The 26,979-nt window shown below is 34.6% G+C and overlaps 1 protein-coding gene across 3 annotated transcripts; it reads left to right on the forward strand.

Annotated features, from left to right (window-relative positions):
* The first annotated feature begins 8,469 nt into the window (after positions 1–8,469).
* LOC133804313 (uncharacterized) lies at positions 8,470–11,630 on the forward strand. 3 transcript variants are annotated; one of them, XM_062242476.1, is made up of 8 exons: positions 8,470–8,626; positions 9,108–9,267; positions 9,369–9,419; positions 9,489–9,653; positions 9,737–9,829; positions 10,021–10,242; positions 10,323–10,394; positions 10,474–11,630. In XM_062242476.1, the coding sequence occupies exons 2-8, from the start codon at positions 9,112–9,114 to the stop codon at positions 10,495–10,497; spliced, it is 783 nt and encodes a 260-aa protein (XP_062098460.1). In that variant the 5' UTR covers positions 8,470–8,626; positions 9,108–9,111; the 3' UTR covers positions 10,498–11,630. The 3 variants fall into 3 exon arrangements, with proteins under 3 accessions (XP_062098460.1, XP_062098462.1, XP_062098461.1); XM_062242478.1 differs by having other exon boundaries at positions 10,477–11,630; XM_062242477.1 differs by having other exon boundaries at positions 8,487–8,621.
* Positions 11,631–26,979: the final 15,349 nt, after the last annotated feature.

Raw genomic sequence — 26,979 nt, forward strand, 5'->3', positions numbered from 1 at the left:
CTGATCAAGATTAGAGGGGATGTTTTAGCTGGAGTGTCTAGAGATTATACAATGTCGGATTTGGGCTTGTTGAGATACAAGGGTCAGATATGTGTTCCGTTGGACATTGCTATGAGGTGAGAGATTCTGGATGAATCTCATACTACTCCTTACTCCTTGCATCCAAGCACCACAAAGATGTATCAAGATGTGAGATCATTGTATTGGTGGCCTGGGATGAAGAGGGATGTAGTAGACTATGTGACTAAGTGTTTGACATGTCAATAGGTCAAGGCTGAGCATCAGAGGCCGACAGGGCTATTGTAGCCTCTAGACATTCCAGAGTGGAAATGGGAGGACATCACGATGGATTTCGTGGTGGGATTACCCAGGACTGTAGGTCAACATGATTCAATATGGTTTATTATGGATCATTATACCAAGTCAGCTCACTTTCTATCAGTGAGGACTACTTTTATAGTTGACCAGTACGCAGATCTCTATGTGAGAGAGATCGTGTACCTCCATGGAGCACCAAGGTCGATCGTGTTAGATCGGGACCCACTTTCACTTCCAAGTTCTGGGGGAGTTTACAGAAGGCCATGGGAACACAATTGAAGTTCAGTACTGCTTATCATCCTCAGACAAATGGACAATCTGAGAGGACGATCCAGATATTAGAAGAGATGTTGCGAGCATGTGTGCTAGACTTTGGTGGATCTGGAGTAAGTATCTACCTTCGATAGAGTTTTCCTACAACAAGAGCTATCAGTCTACCATTGGGGTGGCACCTTATGAGATGCTATATGGTAGGAAATGCAGATCTCCTATTCATTGGGATGAGACAGGAGAAAGGAGATACTTGGGTCTTGAGGCAGTTCAGAGGACCAATGAGGCCATTGAGAAGATTAGAGCTCGGATGCTCGCTTCTCAAATCAGGCAGAAAAGATATGCAGATCCCAAACGCTGGAACGTAGAGTTCCAAGTGAGAGACTATGTCTTCCTTAGAGTCTCGCCATGGAAAGGGGTGAGAAGATTTGGGAAGAAGGGCAAGCTGAGCCCTAGATTTGTAGGTCCATTTGAGATCCTGGAGAGGATTGGTCAGGTGGCCTACAGGTTGGCCTTACCATCGGCATTGTTGACCATGCATAACGTGTTTCATATCTCAGCTCTTCAGAGGTATGTATCAGATGTGACTCATGTATTGAGTTACGAGGATCTGGAGCTTGAGGCAGATCTCTCCTATGAGGAATAACCAGTCCAAATACTAGACAGAAAGGACAAGGTCCTGGGGAATAAAACTATACCTTTGGTTAAGGTATTATGGAGGAATAGCAAGGTCAAGGAAGTGACCTAGGAGTTGAAGTCATATATGCAGAGTCAGTATCCCGAGCTATTCAGGTAAATTTCGAGGACGAAATTTCTGTAAGAAGGGGATAGTTATAACGACCCAAATTCCCTAATGTGGCTTAATGCCTGGATTAGGGGGCCAGGAGGGCCATAATTGACTTATTATGCAATTATGTGATTAAGTGCATGATTATGTGAATTATATGATGATAATTGCATGCTTATGGGCCCACTTTTTATTAGAAGAGCATTTTCGTAATTTTGATATGTTAAGAGCATATCTGTATATTTATGTGCATGTTGGTGATTTATGGATGAGACCACATTATTATGTGGATATGTTCGAGCTATTCGGCATGAGACGATCCTAGGTTGCAAGTTAGTGGTTTGGTCATAACAGGATTATTTACCGGGCTCGGGGTGAGCCTAGAGGTAATTTGATGCTTAGTACATTACTGGGAATGAACGGGTAATGTGATATGATTTAATTACTATTTGAGAATATTGAGAATAACGGGAATTGGAGGGCGTTAATTATAATTAGCGCGATAAGTGGTAAATGATTATTTTGCCCTTGGGTGGCTGTATAGGAATTAAATGGGTTTAGGGGCATTTTGGTCTTTTGACCATGGGATATGCTTAAGTTAGAAAGTTGTAGAAGGAAGTAGGCTGAAAAATAAAGCAGCTTGGTTCGTCTCTCTCTCGATCATCTCTCCCTCTTCTTCTCGGTTTGGAGTCTTGAAGCTAAGTGGAAATTAGAGCTTGAGGGTTAAGGTTTGGAGACTTAGGATCATGTTCAGTGATTGAAAGAGGTCTAATTTGTAACTAGGGTAAGATTTCCAGCCTTAGTTTCTGGATTTTGCTCTGTTTTTATGTTGTTTAAAGCTTGAGATTTTTTTTATCTTAGAAGTGGTTATTTGGTGTGGTTTTAAGTGTTTTCAAAGCTTGGGTTTTGTTGCTTAAATGTTGGTTGTGTTGTGGTGATTATTGGTGTTGATTTTGGGATTGATATGAGGAAGGTTTGGTTGTGTGTGGTTTGAGAAGAAACAGGGGAAAAATCTGGGTTCCAGGTTAAGTTACAGCCCTGTTCTTGGGTGCTGCGGCTCAAGCTGTGAGAAAGAGAAGATGGTGCTATTGGGCTATTAGAGTCGCGGCGCCAGTTAGGAGTGCCGCGGCACTAATGCTGTCAGAGAAGGCTTTGGGCCCCTGACATGAGCGGGGTTGTGGCTCAAGTGCTTGGGGTCGCTGTTCAAAATGGGAAATTTGGCCAAAATGGGTTTTAAGTGACAGAAACTTGAACCTAAGGGCTCAGGATCGAACCTACTACCCGGTTTAGTAGAATTCAACATCCCAGAGGTTAGGACTTGGTCCAGGAACCTTTAATTGCTCATTTCATTAATGGGATTTCATATTTGGTTATGGCTAGGTGACCGCTAAGGAACTTAAGGACCGATAGTTCTCAAAGGTCATTCTTTTATTATTTTAGGCTCGAACCCAAGGTAAGAGAACTACACCCAGTATGTGACATGCATGGTTATTGATGAAGCATGTTGAGTGCTCTATATATGGACATTGATTGCACAGTAAATGTATAGCAGCTTTGCTTATCTGTGTATGGTACTGACTTATTAGTTAGAGAACGACAATGGTGTTTAGTATTGATCCTGAAGCTATGACTTATTAGTCAAGTTCAGCGGTGATATGAAAACTGGTTGTATGGTATTGGCTTAAGAGTCAAGAACAACATTAATGTGCTTAACACAGGCCGAAATTATTAGATCTAATCACCATGAGCATGAAATGCTTGACCGACCCCAAGTTCGATGAAAACTAAAAGCGCTTGTCTAGTCTAAAGGCTGGTTACGTAGAGTCAGGACCAAATGGCTTAGGTGATTGAACGTCACATGGCTTAGGGTGCAAAGCCCTAGAGATAGACTTATTAGTCATCTATTCAGAGTATGACTTAATAGTCACTTATCTGATTAGGGTGCAAAGCCCAAAGTGTGACTATCTGATTAGGGTTGCAAGCCCCAGAATGATTACCAGAATCATTTATTGATATTGCATGCATGTAGTAATAAGTTTTCTTACTGAGCCTTGGCACATGGGTGCTATGTGGTGCCGGTAAAGGGAAAGAAAAGCTCACCCAGCCTTGAGAGGAGAGCTTAGGTGGCGATGTGTACATATGTGGCCGCTTGACCACCACGTTCAAGGTGTTTCTCAGAGGAACTAGGGGTTAACCCTATTTTTGCCGTTTAGGTCGGCAACTGTAATTTTTACACTGTAATGACCATTTGGGATTGTAAATAACTTTGTAAACACTTTTATGGGCCCATGTACAGTTTCATGTTTTAAAGAAAATATATTCATTCCTTTTAATCAAGATTTTCACCTTAGCCTATTAATAACACTTAGATGCACGTTTATAACCAAATGACTTGTTTAGCAAGTTAAGCACTGTTTAAAGTCCACAATAACGGTCTTGGAGTAACTAGGGCATTACACAATGCCCTGAGGAGGGGCCTGTTGCCTCAACTGTCGAAGCTCTTCTTCAATTTGGTGAAGTCTCGCTTCCTTCTCGGCAAATAACTGTTTCTAATTCTGTGGGGCAGGTGGAGGGTCCTGACCCTAGTTGTCATCCTCGGCCGTATTACCGCGGAGTCTAATTAATTTCCGAGGCATTACCACAATATGCTTGCAATCAATGACGCTGCTTATCAGGCATGATAACAACATCCAAAACCACCTCCCAAATCACATCAACCAACCACAATCAACAATACCACATATCATAAGCAATATACAACAATCAAGGGGGCCATGCCCTAGCATCATGCATATGTCAACTCATTCATCATGCTCTATTAAAATACTCAGGCAAACAAGGCACTTTAACAAGCAATTAAACATATAATTCAATAATTACCAACCAATCATGAGTCGAGCTTGTCACTGGCAGCGAGCGTACATGTTTAGTCGATCTCCAGAAACCATAAATCTTGGCTCGCTTTGATACCAAGTTGTAATGCCCTACTTCCTTAGAGTCGTTACTAAGTGAGTTAAAAATGTGTCATTAGCTCGCTAATCGAGGTTTTAGGTTAAAAGTGTAGCTCAACTATAATAAAATTTGTTTTAAGACATTTAATATAAAACATTTGGTTATTCATTGAAATCTCAGAAAATTTTACAGTTGGGATCCCAAAATATTGTTTAGAAAATATATTACGGATCAAAATATACACATGATCAATTTAGGCAACAAAACAACTATTACAGTACATTTAACAACCTAGCCGTGGCAGCCAGGCAGGCTGAACATGTACCCATCGCACCACGCTTTCCATACTCATGGTTGGCCGACCTTTCCTTTGCCCTTACCTGCACCATAGAGCACCCGTGAGCCGAAGCCCAACAAGAAAACTCAACAAAAAAAACAAATAACATATGCATATCTATCAACAACATATAACAAAGTATCCAACAGGCTAAATACATAGCGGCCATGCCGTCCTAGGCGCTTTACCAGGCCTTGGGTTAGTGGTCTTCACCGAGTGGGTGGCTCCAGCACCCTAGGAGGGTCTCGCCCTAATGGCCTGCACTCCACGTGCTCAACGTCAATCTCAGCCCCTTACCGTACTCGGCCTTCGCCGTTCCTAGCCTTTGCCATTTCTTGCCTTCGTCGTTCACTCAAAAATATGCATCACATAGCATAATATCAACATATATTTAAACATATACTAAACATAAACAATAGGGCTACGCCCTGCAATTCAATCAATAAGGCCACGCCCTGCTTTATGGGTACAACAGTTTTCTTACCTGCGTCCCGAGCTATCTGAGCACCGCAATCATGAGCACAGCCCCCTAACCCGAGCCTCGCTAAAAACCTAGTCATAACGCATTCATAATAACCACCCATCAAGTTCTAATCCATTAAATAACTTTGGAATATAAATCTAGCCTCCGAGACCTTAGATTCTACCAAACTGGGTAGTAGAAACCTTCCCGAGCCTTAACATTTGAGTTCCTCAGCTAAAAACCTTCAAACAGCCAATATTCCACATTTGAGCTGCGGCCCAGCCCCCTTAACGGTTGCAGGGCACTCAAGTCAGAGGCAAATAAGCCTTTGTGCTGGGGGACACGGGCTGTGGCACACTATACCTTGCACCTGGACAACTTTTCGAGGTCCCTTGGCCTAAATGTTCAAATGGGTCGCAGCGCCTGATGAACAGGGCCGCAGCTCGGGTCTCAAAATCCATAAATCCCATGCAAATTTTACGAGCTAACTTCCCTTAAACTCACCAATTCTGAGCCCTAATCCTAGAATTCCGCCTAGGATTCATATCCAAACAACATAACTAATTTTTACATCCAGAAACCCAACTAAAAGCTTCATCATAGCCTAAATTCAATCATCTGAGCTCCAATTCCTAAAACTCTAACAAAACAAAGAAATTTAAATAGAAAACAAGCTTTAATCCCTTACCTTTGCACTTAATTCAGTCCCTGAACTAATTCCCTGAGTTTTCAAGCTTCCAATCCACCAATTCTTTACCCTAAATCCTCAAAGTTTTCTCCAAACCTTCAACACCACAAGAGAGAGAGAGAGAGAGAATCAAAAACTGAGTATTCCTTCTGTTTGTTTTTCCTTCTACCTCATTCTAGTGTCCTAGCAGTCAAAGAAGTCTAAGCCTATCCCTTGCCAAAAGTCTGAAATGCCCCTTAAGTCTATCTAAATCCTCAAATGCTTCCAAGGGCAATTTCGTCTTTTGCCAAGTCTTGCTAATTCCTCGAGTGTTCCTATAAATCCCCGTTTACCCCCGACATGTCCAATCATTGCTCAATTACTACCCGTTACTCGGTAATTCCCAAACACATATAACATTCCCAAAATACCCCTAGGCTCCCCCCGAGCCGGGTATTTGACCCCGTTGTGACTTTCTAGCTAAATTCCTCCCTAGGACCGTCTCGGATCGTGGATCACAAATATATCACCACTCACTTATGGTATCAATCACAATATACACAAATATTGCATTTATGCCCTCAACAGGCTAAAATTACAAATATGCCCCTAACAACCAAATGGGGCCCACATGCATATTTAATTCACCTAAACACATGCATTTCTAATCATATAATCACCAAATTCATAAAATAACGTAAGTAAATCAATTATTGCCCTCCTGACATGCTAATCAAGGCCCTAAGCCTTATTAGCAGATTTGAGACACTAAAGCTACACCTTGTGGAGGAGGTGGATTTGGCACACTTTCAAATGTCTGCCTAGTTTGATCCGCTCTCCAAGAGTTCTTTACCGTTGTTTATCTTGAACTGTCAACAAAGCACCAAAATGTTCACTAGCGATTTGGTCAACGACACAGAGTCACTAAAAACGATAGAAATAAGACGAATTCAACTCAAGAAGGTAAACGACATCAAGATTTATAGTGGTTCGGCCCCAAAGAATGGTAATGACCTACGTCCACTTCGTGTTCTTATTAATGTAGAACTTCAAAACCTGCGATCGGTGAACTAGGGTTCACGAGTTTCACAAGGTTGAAGATGAGTACACGTTTCGTGGATAAAAACACTATATCTCTCTTGATTACAAAAATTATGTCTCCTTAAATGAATTCCACAAGTCCTATTTATAGGCTCTAAGATGTACATATAGGCCTATGGGTCGTCCTTAACTTGTGTTACAAACATATTTGAATAATAACAGAAATAATGATATTTACATATAAAGAGAATTAAATATCTTAGAAATATCCAACTTATAACTGCATTTGAATTCTGGCTTCGATCCTACAAGCAGATTTGGTCGCATATGTCAGCATACCAACTTCCCTATTACTCAACATGTCCTTCGTGCCTATCGAGCAGCTAAATTTCCTTTTAGTCTCCTGGTCATTGGTCGACCAGACTTTCATCAAAGAAGAGTCACGTGCAGCTCCCATGCGCCTCAATCGTGCCACGTCATCACATAAATATTTTGGGTAAATAGACACAAATCTGAGTATACCGTTTATCTCAGATTTGTTTTGTGAGTATTGAGTCTCCTTCCTCTACAATTTTTGTGCTATTTTGTAATCTGAACTATTTGATTTTTCTATGGAGTTTTAGTTTAAGTGATTTAGGGTTTTACTTTGATGGTTTATTGAGTTGCAAGGATAAACAGGGAGAGAGATGAGAGGTCGGGACTAAGGACAATATTGGCATGGGTCCAGATATGGGTGTGAATCAAAGATGTCGGGACTAATGGTCTCTTGGTTTGAATGTTTTGATAAAAGTTGTTGTATTGGTCCTTGAATATGAGTTCTAAGTATGAACTCAAGAACATGTTTTTATTTAATTCTGGGTTTTGAAGGTAGGCGAACATGTTTTGATTTAATTCGGGGTTTTGAAAGTGGGTGAACATGTTTAGATTGGATTAATGTTTTTACCATTAATTAATTATGTTTTAATTTTAGCTTAGGTTTAGGATTAACTATTTTAAAATTTAATTCATTAATATATGATTTTTTTAATTATTTTTTATGTTTTATATCAATTTTTTATTAAATTTTTATTAATATTTTATTTTATATAATATATTTCATTAATTAAAAAAAATCTAAGAGCAATTTAGTTATATTGAAAAAATATTTGATCAAAATGAAGCTCAATATTTTGATCTATTTTGTAAATTATGGGGCCTGAAATGTCATTTAACAAAACATAAAGGTCGATCGAGTATTTGGCCAAAACACAGGGGTCAATCTGGTATTTTTTCCATAATTTTTGAACTTAAAATACATTTGTATTAATATTTTTTTTAACTATTTGGTAGGAAAAATCCAACGCTTAAACAACTTTAAGTATTTTTGCCACCAACAAAAAAATTTAAGTATTTAAATGCTACATTATAACAATTTTTGATACTTTTTCTATAAAAGAAAAAAAAATCTGGGTATTTAAAAATTAATTCGGCAAACATGGGGTATTTTTGAGGCAAATATCATTTTTTATTTTTTAAATGGTGACTAAAAGCAAAATCCATTATAGAAAAAAACAAACACACACGTACGAGACGGGTCGCTAAAAGCCATGGCGCGCTTATTTAGTTTGTGAAAAACGACAACGTTTTATTTCACTCTTATCCTTTCCCAGGAAGGAAGAAGCAACAAAACGATCTAGGGCTTGTAGTCGTTTTGAGCTGTGCACTAACAGAAACATTACTTCTTCTAAATTAATTCAAGAAGAAGAACCAAGCTCAGACTTCCTTCCGTACAGCCTGAGCCGAACAGGTCAGGTCAGTTGTACTCGATCTCTCTCCATCATCTTAATTTATTTCATACATTTACTCATGTCGTATCCGAATTTCAAATTCCTGACCCATTATTTATTTTGTGTGTGTGTAAATATACATAATCCAAGGCCTATATATATATATATATATATATGTATAAATCCATGTATAATTTGTTCAGAAACTAGCTTTTCATTCAATACGTTAGAATTGGGAAATTTTTCAGATGGAAATTTGTTCGGAATGAATTGGCAATTAATTAGAAGTATTCATATACAATAAAATTGATTGTTTTAGCAGCAGCTATAGATACATTGGTCTCATTTGAATTTAAATGTTGTTGAACTCGTTTTGTGTTCAATCCATTGTTTTGTTTAACAAGACATAATAGGAATTCAATTCATAATGGAGTGTGGGTTTCTTGAAGCGTTTGTTTTTGGTTCGTTTGTATACATTAATGGGTTCCGCTGTTTTCTACTTTTAGAGACATGGAGTCTCGAAAAGAGAGACTGGTAAATCAATCTAAGAAGATTGTGGAGAGTGTAAACGCAATGTCGTTGATAAATTTAGATGAGCAACAAGTTCATTCACTCATGATGATTAGAGAAATAGCACGAGGAATTATTCATAACAGAGTTGAAAGGGTAAGTGCCAGAGGTGAGGCTACAATTATTTTTCATTTCCTTCTTTCCAATTTATACATATCACATTGGTTATTCTTTACAGTGAATAATAATTTTCACAGGTTACCCGGGATGACCTGAAAAATACACTCAGCTCTAGTATTGAAAAGATGGTACGTAATACTTGATTGGCAATTAGTTAGCATTATTTTAGTTTTTCTTATGACACTAGAATTGGGCAGGTGGGTTCGTGCAAGGATGTGAATAGCATTTTGAGTAAGATACCCTGCGAAGGTATGGATCGAGATCAGACACAGTCAGTGTCACAAATGAAAGCAATAGTGTCGACGATTGTGACTAAACGAGCTAAGCTTGCAACTACTCGGCATTCTGAACCTGTTGAATCAGTATGGTGATTAGTCAGATGTTGCTTTTTTATTTTTTCTTATTCCATTAAGCTGATTTCATTTCAAATGTATTGATATTGCAGGTTAGGAATGGAGTTGATGTAGAGACAGTGGAGAGTGAGGTGGTACTAAAAGATATAGATGCTGAAGGGATTGAAAAGTGCTTACTTGAAAATGTAAGGACTGGAGGTATAAGTTGATATGAGAAATGATTGTATAGGAGCATGGGAGAAGTAGGCTAATATTTCCATAGAATGTTTGTGTTTTTTCTTTGCTTGTAATTTGTTTTTGTTTTTGTTTTTTAAGAACTTTGACAAAACAATTTTGGATGTATAACTTGGCATAATTGCTGTCTATTTGCTATTAGGATACTCATGAACAGCCAACAGCTGAAGGCTCCTCTTCTTCTGAAGCTAGCTTTGGAGCTTGGATGAGCTCTAGGGTCGACTTTGAGGCTTTGGGGATTCCTAATCCTCCTTCCTGGAGCATTCATATGGTGGGTGACGCTGGTGTTATCAAAGATGTCCAAATTCCAAGGGCACCTGCAGGCATTGTGGTGGAAGGACTGCCTCTATCCTCATATTTGCCGGTAAAGCAATCTTTTTGGTTGCTCATTGTATCCTTATCACTGGATCTAGATGTCTGAAAATTCCACTTTTCCCCTTGTAGGAACCTCACAAGACTGCATTTGAGTATCTCCTAGAGCTTATTGCTGCTTTGAAGCATATGGTTTCAACAGGAGTGAGTTGCTAATTATTTTCCCTTGGTGTTTACTATACGAACATGGTGACATCGTTGTTGTTATTTTCTGTTGTATTAGCAGGGGACCGAGAATGGGGCTTAATAACATTGAGGTTGATTGCTGCTACATGACAAGATAAAAGATGACCATTGTCGATTGCTGCTAACAAAATGACAGGATCTGTATTAACTCCCCTTTTTTTTTTCTTGGAAGCTGTTGCAATCGCTTACAGTATTCGTTATTAAAAGTGATTAGATCATAATTTCAAGAATTGGCGTATTGCCCTTGAATGAACATCGTATCTGGATAATTCTGGTTTTTTGTATATGATCTTGTGCAAAATGTAATGAAAAAAAAGTGTAAATCCTAAAATTGGCAAATTTTATAGCAATATCTTTTTATTTAAAAGATAATTTTAGTTTCCTATTATTATAATGTTTGGAATATTACTTTCCCATTATTGTGATTTTCGGCCTATTATAAATGGAACAATGTATCTTAGTTATATAAAGCAAATATTCTATACTTACTCCAAATATTTGTCTTTTATTTTTTGTGCAGCTCAAGGTAATAGACTTCAGGAAACTAAATCTTTGAAGTAATTAATGTTATTTCTATCTTGAGCAATTTGATATGACGCAGGTATTAGCTGTCCCCGCTGAATCCGTATCTGTCGAATCAGAATTATCTAAAAATGACAATTCTTCATCAATCAAGAATATCTTCAAATATTCTTGCATTTATTAGGAAATTATTTCTCTATCTTTCTAAGCACGAAATGGACTCTATAAATAGGCTTCTAAGGCATTGAGAAAAAGTGAACTCATTGGTGCATAATTTGTGAGTGTATTGTAATATTTGTGAGAGTTCCTTATTTGTATTCAAGATTATTGTATTCACGTAATCTTGTAGAAAAATGAGTTTAGTTTCTGTGGTGAGTTTATACCACGTTCATGAGTGAATATACATTGTAATTTGAACACAACTTTTATAGTCTTCAGGAGGATTTTTACAAGACTTGCGTCGGGAGGATGCAAGCACTCGCTGACCATTGAATGGAGTTCAAGTGGTTGAGCGTTTCAATCAAGATCAGATTAGTGAAGAGAAGTACAACAAAATTTCGACAAATCTCAAGAAGGAATCTTGTTTTGTTTAAGTCAATATTTTGTACTTGTGATTCTTAATTAATTGGTTTTATTCTCTGGACATGGCCCCAAGGAGTAGGTTATCCGAAAGAGTTTCTGAATCTTGTAAAAATTCGTTGCGTTCTTTATTGTTTTTGCATTGTCTTTTTATTGTGTTCAGTTTCTGTAGTGAGAAGTTCGGATTCTGTCCCGATAGATATAAAATTTGTTTCAACATTTAATTACCATTTCGCAGCTTAATTAATTCACATGGTTTAATTAATTTGGTAATTACTAAAAACATAATTTCATTTAGTATCAGAGCAGGTCACTTATTTCTAAGTGTGATCTTAGTTTATTCCGTTTGTTGTCCTTGTTCTTGCAATGTCTTTTTTCACAGAAGGGGACTCCATAACTCGCCCCCCTTTGCTCAATGATTCTAACTATCAATATTAGAAAGTTAGAATGAGAGCATTCATCAAATCTCAAGATGAAAAGACTTTAAGAGCTGTTTTGAGTGGTTGGACTCCTCCAGCAGAAAGCAATGATGTAACTAAGGTAAAATATGAACTTGATTGGACTGATGCTGAAGATAAACTGTCTAGTTACAATAATAAAGCATTACATGCTATTTTTAATGGTGTTGGTGAAGGTTACATTAAATTGATTTCTTCATGTGTTTCGGCCAAAGATGCTTGACAAATCCTTCAAACCCAATTTGAAGGAACTGCTGATGTCAAGCGTTCTACGCTTGTTATGCTCACAACAAATTTTAAAAATTTGAAAATGAATGAAAATGAAACCCTCACTGAATTCTATGAGAAATTTTCAGATATTTCTAAAGAATATTTTGCTCTTGGTGAGAAACTTGAAGAGAATGTTTTGGTTCGAAAAATTATTAGAGTTCTCCCTGACAGGTTTCAGACTAAGCTCACTGCAATTGAATAAGCAAAAGATTTGGACAAAATAAAAGTAGAAGAATTGATGGGTTCACTTCGAACTTTTGAACTAAACCAACAAATCAGACAAAAATGTAAAGTACAAGAAATCAAGGAGAAATCTATTGCCTTAAAATCTTCTAGAGAATAGAAGGAAAGTTTGGATGATGAGGATGATGAAATGGCTTTGTTAACAAAAAAATTTCAAAAGTACATAAAGAAATTGGGAAACAAAAGGCCATATCCAAGAACCCAAAAGGTAATTTTTCTAAACCCTTTGAACTAATAAAAATGGTATTCAGTGCATGGAATGTGAAGGATTTGGACACATTAAATCCGAGTGTGCAAATACCTTAAAGAAAAAGAAAGTCAGGACAGTCATTTGGAGTGATCAAGACTCTGAACAGAGTGATGAGGAAGACAATAATGTTGCCTTAACCTCTGTTCACAAAGGTATGATTTTTTTCTTCAGTTGATTCCAAGAATTTGGTATGCCTTAATAATTTTGTTCAAAATAATGAAAAATCAGACACTGACTCTGATGTTTTTGACTTACATGAGGAGTCATTGAAAGATTCTTATAAAATAGTGTATGATCAATGGCTGAAAGTTTGCTCTGAGAATCGATTAATGGCTAGCAATAATAAAAAATTTGTTGAAAAAAATTAAAGAACTTGAGATGATTATTGCTTCCAAAAATGATGAAATTAATTCTTTGAGTAAAGAAATTGATCTTATGCAAAAAGGTATCAAAATGCTTAATCCAAGATCTGGAATTTTGGATGATATTCTCTTTGTAGGAATAAAGGCTGGTGATTACAGCGGATTGGGATCTAATGGATCTGAATCTTCTAAGAATACGATTTTTGTAAAATCTATGAATTATCCGTCTGTTGTGACAACTAACCATTTTGCAGGAACAAGTGACTCTTCGGAGACCACACAGTTGTCATCTGTCCCAACAGATCTACAACAAAAGAAAATTTCTCCGAAGAGAAACATTGGACAATTTGTATCATTTTGTCATTTTTGTGGTATGAAAGGACACATAAGACCTAAGTGTTTTTCTCTGTTGAATTTTTTTAAAAGAATTATGTTAAACACTTTGGTCGCATGAATCAATTCTTGACCAAAAGAAATTCCAAATAAAAAACAATATGGGTCAAGAAAAATAACTCTGTTTGCTTGGCTACCTTTACATGTCATAAAATACATGCATCTAGTTCATGGTACTTTGATAGTGGGTGTTCAAGACATATGACTGGTAATGCCAACATACTCACCAACTTCAAATCTTTGAAGTGTGGAGTAGTAACATTCGGGAATGGAATGACAGGAAATATTTTAGGTAAAGGTGCTCTAAACATTGAAGGGTTATCAAAACTAAAAAATGCTCTTCTTGTTGATGGGCTAAAAGCTAACTTAATTAGCATAAGCCAAATCTGTGACCAAGGTTTTCTTGTTTTCACATGATGAGTGTAATGTTGTAAATCAAAGTGGTGACATTGTTCTTAAAGGTTCTCGTTCTTTGGATAATTGTTACATACTCACAAAAAAATTCACATGTCACGCGTCATCATCGAGTTTTAATAATACTAATTTGTGGCATGAAAAACTTGGACATATAAATTTCAAGAACTTGAAAAAGATTGCTAATGCAGGTCTCATCCGTGGTATACCCAAGCTGGGTAAAGAATCACTTGGTAAGTGTGAACCATGTCAATTAGGAAAACAGTTGAAAGTTTCCCATAAAGCACTATCTCATATTAATACTTCAAATGTGTTGGAATTATTGCATATGGATCTCATGGGCCCTATACAGGTTGAAAGTATTAATGATAAGAGATACATTTTTGTATGCGTGGATGATTTTTCTAGATTTACTTGGGTAGATTTCTTAAGAGAAAAATCAAATACATTTTAATCTTTTCAAACTCTCTTTACAAGATTAAGAGTTGAAAAAAATTGTAACATTGGAAAAATTGTAAGAATATGAAGTGATCTTGGTAAGGAGTTTGAAAATTCGGTTTATGATGAATATTGTAAATCTTTTGGAATTTTGCACGAATTTTCTGCACCCAAAACCCAGAACAAAATGGGGTAGTGGAACGGAAAAATCATAACTTGTAGGAAATGGCCAGATTTATGTTGAATAGCAAAAAACTCACAAAGAAATTGTGGGCTGAAGCAATTAACACTGCTTGCTACACAATTAATCGTGTTTTTCTGCGTCCAGGTACAAATAAAACTCCGTATGAGATCTGGAAAGGTAGAAAATCTAATGTAAATTATTTTCATGTTTTTGGGTGTCTTTGTTATATTCTTAGAGATCGTGAGAATCTAGGCAAATTTGATGCCAAAAGCGATTTGGGAGTTTTTTTATGGATATTCCACCAATAGTAGGGCCTATCGTGTTTATAACATGAGAACCCAAACTGTTATGAAATCTGATAATGTGGTTGTTGATGATCTAAAAGATTTTTTGAGTACTCCCATGAGGAGGAAATTGACAGGTTCATTGATGTTCAACAACATAAAGGGATATCAGATTTGACAGAAAAACCTTCAGAAGAAACAATAGCTGCTGATGATGTATCAGTCACTGATTTTGTCGCGACAACAACTGAACAGACAGAGAAGGAAAATCCAGTTATTTCTTCTAACTCCGTCCAAAAAGAACCATCAACCAGAGTAAAAAGGAATCACCCTTCTGATCTCATTTTGGGAAATCTTGAAGAGAGTATGTTCACTCGAAAGAGTTATGTAAACTTGGTTCAATTTGTTTGTTTTACTTCTACATTGGAACCAAAAAACGTGAAGGAAACCTTAAATGATGAATCATGGATTAATGCTATGCAAGAAAAGCTAGATCAATTCACAAGGAATGAGGTATGGATCATTGTCCCTAGACTGAGCCATACTAATGTTATAGGTACAAAGTGGATATTTAAAAACAAAACTGATGACTTTGGCACCATAATAAGAAACAAAGCTAGGCTAGTTGCACATGGGTATGCTCAACTTGAAGGAATTAATTTTGATGAGACATTTGCTCTTGTTGCGAGACTTGAATCCATAAGATTATTGCTAGTTATTTCATGTGTTATTGGTTTTAAATTATTCCAAATGGATGTCAAATCTGCTTTTTTTAAATGGATTCTTGAATGAAGAAACTTATGTGGAGCAACCCAAAGGGTTTGAGGACCCTTACTATCCTAATCATGTTTTCAAATTGCAAAAAGCTTTGTATGGGTTGAAACAAGCCCCACGGGCTTGGTATGAGAGACTAACTCATTTTTTGGTCTCAAAGGGGTACAAGAGAGGGGAGTAGACAAAACACTTTTTATCAAAAATGTTGATACAAATATTATGATAGGTCAAATATATGTTGATGATATAGTGTTTGGTTCTACTAATGACTCTCTAGTACAAGATAATATTTTTTTCTTTAAAAGATAATTTTACTTTCCCATTATTGTAATTTTTGGAATATTACTTTCCCATTATTGTGATTTTCAGAATATTAAGTTTCATATTATTCCTTATTTAGCTTGATTTTATCACAATATGATTATAAAGGGAAGATTGTATCTTAGTTATATAAAGCAAATATTCTGTACTTACTCAAAATTATTTCTGGAATATTTGTCTTCTATTTTTCGTGCAGCTCAAGGTAATAAACTTCAGAAATTAAATCTTTGAAGTAATTAATGTTATTTCTATCTTGAGAAATTTGATCTGACCCAGTTATTAGCAATTTGATCTAAGCACGAAATGGACTCTATAAATAGGCTTCTAAGGCATTGAGAAAAAGTGAACTCGTTGGTGCATAATTTGTGAGTGTATTGTAATATTTGTGAGAGTTCCTTATTTATATTCAAGATCATAGTATTCACGTGATCTTGTAGAAAAATGAGTGTTTAGTTTTTATGGTGAGTTTATACTACGTTCATGAGTGGATACACATTGTAATTTGAACACAACTTTTATAGTCTTCGGGAGAGGATTTTTACAAGACTTGCGTCGAGAGGATGCAAGCACTCGCTGATCATTGAAGGGAGTTCAAGTCGTTGAGCGTTTCAATCAAGATTAGATTAGTGAAGAGAAGTACAATAAAGTTGCAGAAAATCTCAAGAGGGAGTATTGTTTTGTTTATGTCAATATTTTGTACTTGTGATTCTTTATTAATTGGTTTTATTCTCTGGGCGTGGCCCCAAGGACTAGGTTATCTGAAAGGATTTCTGAACCTTGTAAAAATCTGTTGAGTTTTTTATTGTTTTTGTACTGCCTTTTTATTGTGTTCAATTTCTATAGTGACAAGTTTGAATTCTGTCCCGACAGATCTGAAATTTGTTTCAACATTTAATTACCATTCCACAACTTAATTAATTCACATGGTTTAATTAATTTTGTAATTACTTAAAACGAAATTTCAAAAAGAAAAGAAAAGTAATTGTCTATGTTACTAAGTCTACTATAGAAATTTGGTCTCCATTTTTGTTATTATTTTATTTGGGTCTAGTAGTTTTAACTAAGAATAGCCTGTCTAAATTTGAATTTGTGTATAATTTTTTAATCTCATGTTGCTATTGCCTATACTTATTGAATACCAAGTTGCTGCATCATCATGCTGATTGATTAGGATTAATATTATCATTTGGGCTATTTTCGGTTGCAAGGAAAAGGGAGAGGAAAGAAAACATAGGGGAGAAAAGAAAAAGTTGATTGGTAGGATACTATATTTTTGGGTTTTTTTTTTCTTCATAAGTAGCCATTTTTTATGATTTTTTTTTACATTTTTACGGTCCTTCATTTTTTTTTTATATTTTTACTAATTCAAGTTTTCAAATATATGATTTTAAAGTTTCAAAATTACAAAAATACGATTTACACTTAACATCAACCCACAAAACATAACGTTAAAAAAACAACAAGAAAGCAACACGACAACAACCTCACAACAACACAGTGCAACTCATTGCAGTGACAAAACAAAAAACAAAAAAACAACAATAAAAAATTTATTCTTACATTTTAAAAAAGCAACACACTACAATACAATATCAAAAAAGCAACTTAAATGCAACACGACAACAACCTCACAACAATATAGTGTTGAAAAAACAATTAGACATCAATTCATTGTATTAACTCAAAATAAACTAAAAAAAAACAATCTCAAAACAATTTCCCCTGTATTTTTAAATGTATCAAAAATAAACTCAAAATATTTCTCAATACAACTAAACATATATCCAAAATAAACTAAAAATAGAAAGAAAACAAAAACAACAATTAGAAAACAATTAATCATTATCCCACTACATATTAACACATTAAAAAACAACTAAAAAACAACAATTGGACAACAACTAAAAGTCAACCCATTGCATACTAACATGTTTATTTTTTTTTTTAAAAATCAAAATATATCTGAAAACAAGTAAACAATAATTAGACATCAACACAATAACATGACAACTATATATGAACTTAAACAACTAAAAAATAACATGAAAACAACTATACATAAATCTACTACTTAGAACTAACAATTGTTTAGATTATAAATTTTCATAATTGTGCTCTTTAACATGCAACAATATACTATTCTATTTTGAGTTTACTTTGTGTGCTTTCTTTTGTTGTGTGGACCAGTGTCTACTAATATTACATAGCTCAAACACGTGCAAGAGTTTAGCTCTCAGTCATGGCTTCCCCACATTTTCAAGATGGTATGATGCCAAGTGTATTAGAAGTGTTAAAGCTTAAATTTTATGGAGTTGGTGAAAGACAGTAACTCCATGCTCATGGATGCCTAATTGAAATGAAGTTTTTATATGTCAAATCCAATCATCTTGATATATATACATATATATATATAAATATAAAGGGAAAATTGAGTTTTTATGCTTAATGAGGTGTCATAAATAAAAAAAAATGCTAGGCTTTCTAATCATTTAAAAAAAATGCCAAATCTTTTGACAATACCCAAAATACCCCTCCCATAATTTTTCCATCCACTTCCTCTTCTCTCTTCCCACTCTCTCGCTCAACCCATTCCTCTCAACTCTCTCTCTAGAAAAAAAATCCATGGGTAAGGTAAATATAAGAGAACTCAATGTAATAGCAAGTATTCATTACTTAGGACACTAAAATATTGCATTTCGAACAGATCTAGGTATGATTTTTGAGTTTTTTTTGTGATTTTTTTCAGATCTGAAACTTTGAAATCTGGAGAAAATCGACGTGGTTCGATGGTACTCGATGCCCGTTCGATGGGGCCTTCAAAATCAATATTTTCATGAAAAAATCGATGTTGCTCGATGGTGGTTTGATGGTGTTCGATGCGATTCTTGCAAGATATGTAATTTTTCACTCGGGTGTCTGTTTGGGGTGATTTGTTTTTTGATTTTGGGTATTTTTTCAAGATCTACACGTTTGAGATGTGTATATACACATTTGGGAAATATAAATCTTGAAAAAAAAATGAAAATGTGAGTTGAACCACGTCGATTTTCTGCAGATTTCAAAGTTTCAGATCTAAAAAAAATCGCAATAAAAACCCAAAAATCATGCCCAGATCTGTTCGAAATGTAGTATTTTAGTGCATAAGTGAGGAATACTTGTCGTTACATTGATTTCTATGATATTTTACCTTACCCATGAAATTTTTCTAGAAAGGGAGTTGAAAGGAATGGGTTGAGGGAGAGAGAGGGAAGAGAGAAGGAGAAGGAATGGGAAAAATTATGAGAGGGGTATTTTGGGTATTGTCAAAAGAATTAGCATTTTTTTTAAATGATTTAAATGCCTAGCCTTTTTTTGACTTAGAACCCCTCATTAAGCATAAAAACTCAAATTTCCCAATATAAATCTGTGTTTGTTGTACATTGCATCAACCCAACATAAATTAAAAAACAACATCGAAACAACATTTTTTTTGGGTACATATTTAGATAATTTATGAAACAATATCTGTAATGAAATACAAATTACCATAAATTAAAAATACCACTTATGATAAAGAACATAAACTGTCTTACTAAAATCCATTCTACAATGTCATATACAAATAAATAATAATAATATCTCATCAAAGAAAAAGACAAAAAAAAAAATTTAAAGCTCATGACATTCATATTGTATATATTTATATATATATATATAATCAACAATATTTTGGATTCACATGACTTCAAAGCTATAACATGCCCATCTACCAAGCAACATACAATATTTCTAGTAAAAAAACTCATGGCGCAAGACACCAAAACACTAACACTTCTAGCTCATGCAGCCACAAGATAACATAACTGTACATACCCACTTGTTGGAGAACTCAAAAAAAAAAAAAACCACACACAATCCTTCTAAAAGCAATGTGGTTTTGTTTCTAATCCAAAGCCAAACCATCTTCATCTTCATCTTCAACTTCACACACTGGAGAAATATGTAGTGAAATGAGTCATTGTAATAAATGACCATCGCCATAGCTACACATCATCATGGTTGTCGTCATAGCTAAACATCTTCACCTCCACTCCGGTCATCACCAAGGTAGTTCATAAGTTGTTGCAAAGCTCGACAAGTTGTCGACGAAGCTTGACAAGTTGTCGACGAAGCTCGACAAGTTTTTGACGAGTCTCGCAAAGTTGTCAATGAAGCCCGATGAGTTGAGGACACTATCTTCGACAGGGTTTCCACCACTGGTTGATTCTTCTTCGTTTTCCGACGACAAGGAAGCTTCCCTGTGAAGAGAACACAAGGATCGTCTTCTTCAGTTCAGGGATCGTTGCCCAGATAGCTGAAGATTGTCTTTTCCAGCTCCGGTTCCATTCAAGTTGACGACAAGCCAGAATATGGGTTCCAAGTCCATACAATGGAGATTGTGGTTTGGTCGATCACCAATGCTGGGATGACATGTTCGTCGACTTTTGGGTCTTCTTTCCGATGAGTACGCGAATGGGTTTTCACAATAAGGTCTTCCTCGTAACCATGGTTGAGTACGGTGTCGAGCGCTGCGTACGTGAAAGTGAATCGTAAAACTGAAAGAATAATAATAAAAACGTAAAAAAGAAAAAATATCGCTTGAACGTATAAAATATATTTTTTAATATAATGAGGTGTTCCATGTACATATCTCTATTTAAAAAGGCTAATGAGGTGTAAATGTGCAAGTCTCAAATCTTTGCAGCTAAGCTATTTAAACTTCATAGTTTGCTACACTTAAATACCAAAAGAAAATTTGATGGCAAAACTACCCGAATAATCAAAACAGTGCGTTGTTACTACCCACTCCTAACGGTGTTAAGTTTTCGCTTGGGTTAATTGCAGATAAACTACCAAAACTTCATGATTTGTTATACTTAAATACATTTTTTTCGTTACGATAAATCCGGCCTGCCTGCTACATCTGTCTAATTCAAAGGCCCAAAACTCGTAGCGTGAAGACCGAATACCATTTTGGGTTCAGCCCGTCCAATCCGCATATTTTTCGGATTGGGTTTCGAATGAAATTTTACACTTTTCGGATTTTGGGTTAAACCAGATAATCCAAAACTACTACTTTTTTTTATATATATTTATATATAAACTTATCATCTTATTTTATCAAAGTAAATTTGAGATATAAAAAATGGTACTTAAGAAAATGGGGTTGGGCCAACAATTTTATATAAATGGTCAAATTTGAGACAAATCTAAATCTGCGCCAAAACCTGAAAATCCAAATCCGAAGAAATTTGAAATTTTTTGGACGGGTTTCAGTAGCTTCTTTCTGTAATCTGAATCCGATAAACCCAAATCCGAGCATCTGAAATTCGCAAAACCTGCCCGATATGCACCCCTAATAAAACTACATAAACAGTTAAACATTTAATATAAAATGGTTTTAAATTATGAAAATAAATAAAATTATATATAAAAAATATAAAATAACCTAAATTAATTCTAAAATTAAAAAAATAGTTTTATTTAATAAAAAAATATTTTTAATTAAAAAATTATAAGAAAAAAATTGATTTTTTTAAAATTAATTGAAAAAAAATTACTAGGAAAGAAACAAAATGAAAAAAAACTAATTTTATAAAATTGAGTTATTCTCATGTCAAGTTCATACGATACCCATAACAAATGAACTATCTTTTAGGATGATAATTAATAAGTGTCCCTTATTTTTAAGTTAAAGAAAAATAATATTTTTTTTTCAAAATTTAAAAGTTATTATATTTTGTTTTTCCAATTTACCATTTCCAATCATTTTTTATTTATTTAGAAGCATATGACTTTAACAATACAAGTATGAACTCCCTAATAACTATTATTCAAAAAATATTTATGTAAAGTTATTTGACACATTAATTTACTTTTTAGAGTTATTACCACATGTTTATGTACAATTAGTCACACAAAGTGAGTAGGGTCTAGGATGGACACTTAACTATACATGTAACTTAATTTAATAATTTGAACATTAATGGATCAGCCTTAGGGTAGGTCAGACTAATTCCAAATTAATTTTGAGATAAGTTCTCAAATTTATAAGTGAAAACTCAAATCAATATTTCTCTTTTGACTTATAAACAACGACTTGTTTCATCAAGAATACACTAACCCACTCGAAAGCCTAATGTACCTTGTGAGTGTAACCCATTATTTTAGATCAATGACTTAACTCAAGAGTGTGCCTTAGGGTCCGTCAAACTTGAAATACATCATTAAATCATATTCTTGAAAAAGAAGTTTGCCTTGAGAATAACACAGTCGGAAGCCTTCCTTAGGGGGACACAAGCAATGGTGTCGCGAGGTCCTCTCCATGCTACCTCAGTGCCAACTAATAATGGAGACCATGAGACTTATTATCATAACTCCCTCTCCCACTCACTATTTTAAAATATGTGTTTTCTCAAAACATCCTATGCTTTTTAATTGGTTTGTAAAAATAAAGTGATCTATTTTTACCAAATGATATTCTAATAATTACTAATCCAATTAAGCAAAATTAAAATTATAGAACTTTGCCCTAATTAATTCAATTTTAATTTGCTATAATTACTAGGAATATCATTTATTATTTAATAAAACAATTTTATTAAATACTAGAAATTAAACAACTTTTAAAATCTATTTCTGCTCTTGAACTAGTTAAAACTATATTTATTATTATATGGTCTATCACATAAAGCATATAATCACAAAGGACAATCCTAAGACATGTTTCTACTCATATGAGATGCATGCATAATTTTAAATACTGTGTGGGTTATATGTATGGCATGTCAAAAATGCATGATAAAGTATTAAACAATCTAATCACATTCAAACATTTAAATAAATAAATACTAATTAAATAAATAAATAAATGCAGGCCGGGTGTCTTGGGTATTTCTAGAAAAATTACAACAATTGCAAAAATATACACAAAAAAGTAAGAGACTACATAAAACCTAATGAGATTTCTATCTTCAACTTTGGGCATTCACAAGTAGTCTTGATCCATTAAGCCACTTATCCATTCAATTTTGAATTAAAATAACTTTTAAATATCTTAAACAAATTTTAAGAATAATTAACTTGGGCTTTAATGCCCAATAAGTTATTAGGCCCATTTTTGAATTTGGGCTCATACAATTAATTCAAAATAAAACAATTTTAATTATGGGCTAAAATTAATTAGGCCCATAATTTAAATGGATAACAATGTGCAAACCCTAGGATTAAAAATCCTAGGGCCAGCAGCATACTAAGGATCGGCATGAGCCTGCTGGGAGGTGGGTGGTTGCTGGATGGTGCGGCTGGGGGGCACGATGTGCATGCGATAGGCACAGGGGTGCGCGAGGTGCGCGGCTGGGCGAGGTGCGCAGGGCGCACTGGGCTGGCAGCAACGCAAGGGCTGGGCACGGATGGATATAGGCTCGTGCTTCGGGGCACAGAACCCGGGGCTCGGGACTTACATAATTTTCTCAAATAATTTAATGCAGAAATTTAAATTACAAAAAATTCCTATGCCCCAAAATGGCTTACATTTTTTATCTAGAAATTTAAGAACAATTCCTAAATTCAAAACACCATATAATTAACGACCCTTAAGAATAAACTTTAAACATACATACAACCATCCATTCACATATATTACAATAACATAAGAATGCATATTATGCCCACACAATAATTAATGTATGTGGAGATTAATGACCGCTCTGGTACCAATTGTTAGGAACGAGTTTCCTAATACGTAGCGAAATGGTGGTGGATTTGGCCTAGTGTACAACAAAAATTTGTAACATATTTAAACTACCTTTAAATATATGGATCCATTAATATACATACATTAATCATAAGCAAGTAAATAGAAAACATACCTCTTGATGCCTATCAAGTGTCATTGTTATCTTTTCGTAATTTGAACGAACTTCCTATCCAAGCTGCTCCCAGGTACTCACACCAAGATCTTCCACAACGTTCTCTACACCTCAAGAAGTGTGTGGGCACTCAGAGAATAAAGAATGGTTAATTTCTTATTATACTTGATGTACTCAACACATGAGATCAAGATAATAGGCTTGAGATTGATTCTTTAACTTTCTCAAAGAGAGAAAGAAAAGTATCGTTCTTTTTCACAGAGTGAATTCTTGAGTATCTTGAGTATTCTCTCAGTCTTCTGATTATTTTCTGATAAGTCTTACTTAAAAAGAAAATATTCAAATTTAAAAAATAAATTTGTAACCAACTTGCAATTTATCTTTTAATTAATTAATTATCTTATTAATGAAAATATCCAACAACTAATTTTTGAATTTTCTATTAATTAATTAATTAATTAAATAAATAAAATTGAAAATTCTATCCCTGAAAATTATGCAGTACACACCACACACAGTCACAGTCCATGGACTGTGTGTGGTCGTGTACCCCACTATATTTTAGGGATATTTCATTTTTATATTTTTATTTAATTATTTATTCAAACTACCTTGTCAGATAAAAATCTAACAACTTGATAATTAATTCAAATTTGAATTAAATATCTTTTTAACTAATTATCAAATATAATTAATTATTTGAATAAATATCAATATTTTAAATTCAAATCCAATTTGAACTTATTAGATTATTATCTCCCACTCAAATGAAGATGTTTAATTAATTCTACCAATTAATTAAAACCAATATAAAATTAGAAATTAAATATTTAATTTATTATAATTTCGAAAATTATAATTAATTAATTATTTAATATAATTTAAAAAATTAATTTAATTATTTAACATAATTTCAAAAATTACAAAATAATTAAATATTAATTAATTTTGTTAATTATAATTAATTTGTAATTAATTAATTAATTAATCACTATTATCACATAATTGCATATTTGGTCCGAAGAACAAATTTCTTCTTAAATATGTCTTTCAACTATTTTTTCCTTTATATCAACTCTTGCCTCGAATAGTATTGATAGAGCTGCTGTGGGGACCTATGAACCTATAATTCCAAGCTCCAATAAATTTGAGATTATTAATTAAACTCTTTAAAGAAATAATCTTAATTTATTAATCTCATGATTACTCCTCTATAAATATGAGACTGCACTCTTGTAACTATAGACATTTCATTTACTGAGTACTTTATAAAATAAATCGTCCATTGATATAATCATTACATACAAACTAACCCTCTAATAATGGTTCATAATTAATCGGAAATAAAATTACCGTTTTACCCTTTTAATTAAATCTTATTTCCTTAAGTACCATTGACTTTACTAGTGAAGGTTAATTCATAACTAAATTATGAATTTGAGTTCAATAACCTTTCAGTCCCAAAAGTCAACCCCTTAAGAGAACCATTATTCAATCTCTTACAAGAAGGTATAGATTCTATATCTGTATACTATGTCCCCATCCATTTACATTAATGAGTTCCCAAAACAAAAGTTTCTAGCCTGATCATTATGACAGACCCTAACGAGTGAATCAAAGAACTCATATAACATAAACAGGATTTCATAGTAACTTCAGGATTAAGATCTATTTGTATATGATCATCAGTGGATATATTTAATTAATACTTCAAAACAGTATTTAACTAAGTATTAATAAACATGTCTGGTCCAGTTCTATATATTCTCTAATATATAAAGTACCTCCACTAAAGTGTCCTACTACAATAGTGATCCGGATCTAGATCACATGTATTCATAATACTAATGGACCGTACTTGCAGTAATTAATCTAAAGGTTCCATAACTTTATTTTACTACGAACTATTCAAGTTCATTTATCTCAAACACAATCCTCTCGTACCAATACGTGTTTGAGATCACATATATGAACTTAATAATTTTTCTGATATTTACATAATATTATCACAGAATAATATAGTCCATAAAATATATGCATAACAAATTCAATTTATGTATTTATTTCTTAAAACAATGCCTACTGCATATTCTTTCAAGGCACAATTCCCAACAGTTTTTACTGACCAGCCACTGCGGCAAGTCTTGCAAAAACCAGAAGTCGCTGGTCGACTATTAAAATGGGCAGTTGAGCTAGGGTAGTTCGAAATTTCTTATGCACCACGAGCAGCTATAAAGGGACAAGCCTTAGCAAACTTTGTAGCTGAATTCATTGGACTCCCGACCAACAACACTATAGAGCCTGAAGCCTAAGACAAGGCTCCTGCCTGGAGACTACTCGTGGATGGATCATCAAATGAGCATAACTTGGGGGCAGCATTGATTCTAATAACCCCCGAAGGGCATCGGTTTCACTGTGCAATAATATTTAAATTTAATGCCTCCAACAATGAAGTCGAATACGAAGAGTTGCTTGCAGGTTTAAGACTAGCCAAAGATGTGAACGTAAAGTCACTAGAGATATGCAACGACTCTCAGCTAGTTGTTAATCAAATCATTGGGGAATATCAGGCCAGGGGTCTTAAGATGGTCTCGTATCTAAACAAGGCAAAAGACTTGCTAGCACAATTTGAAAAGTATACTTTAAAGCAAGTACCTCGCGACCAGAACTCCAACTTCGATGCCTTAGCCAAACTAGAAAGCACCAAAGACGTCGACACATTGAGTATAGTATCGGCTGAACACTTGTCAGCTCCCAACATTTAAGTAGAAGAATCCTCCCTAGTAATACAAGTATCTGACACTTGGATGACTCCCATCATTCAATATCTCGAACAGGGATTGTTACCTACTGCTGTAATAAGGCGAGAACACTACAAAGGTAATCAACTTGATGGAATCCTATATCGACGAGGATATTCTATGCCCTTGTTGAGATGTATTTCCAAGGAAAAAGCTAAGGAATTGATGTGAGAAGTACATGAAGGGTTCTGTGGAGATCATGTTGGGGGGCAAAGTTTGTCAAAAAAGATTCTCCAACAAGGGTATTTTTGGCCTACTATGATTGAGGATTCTATGGAGTTTGTTAAGAAATGTGATAAATGCCAAAGATTCTCCAATATACCTCGAGCAGCCACAAATGAGCTTAAACAGATGCAAAGTC

Source organism: Humulus lupulus, chromosome X (assembly GCF_963169125.1).
Source record: "Humulus lupulus chromosome X, drHumLupu1.1, whole genome shotgun sequence".
NCBI classification, from domain to species: Eukaryota; Viridiplantae; Streptophyta; class Magnoliopsida; order Rosales; family Cannabaceae; genus Humulus; species Humulus lupulus.

What these genes read in the sequence shown, in the direction of transcription:
- LOC133804313 (XM_062242476.1), top strand. Translation starts at nt 9,112, where the DNA reads ATGGAGTCTCGAAAAGAGAGACTGGTAAATCAATCTAAGAAGATTGTG. An exon ending in ATTCTGAACCTGTTGAATCA is followed by an intron (nt 9,654 to 9,736) that starts GTATGGTGATTA and finishes TTGATATTGCAG; the next exon opens with GTTAGGAATGGAGTTGATGT. An exon ending in AAAAGTGCTTACTTGAAAAT is followed by an intron (nt 9,830 to 10,020) that starts GTAAGGACTGGA and finishes ATTTGCTATTAG; the next exon opens with GATACTCATGAACAGCCAAC.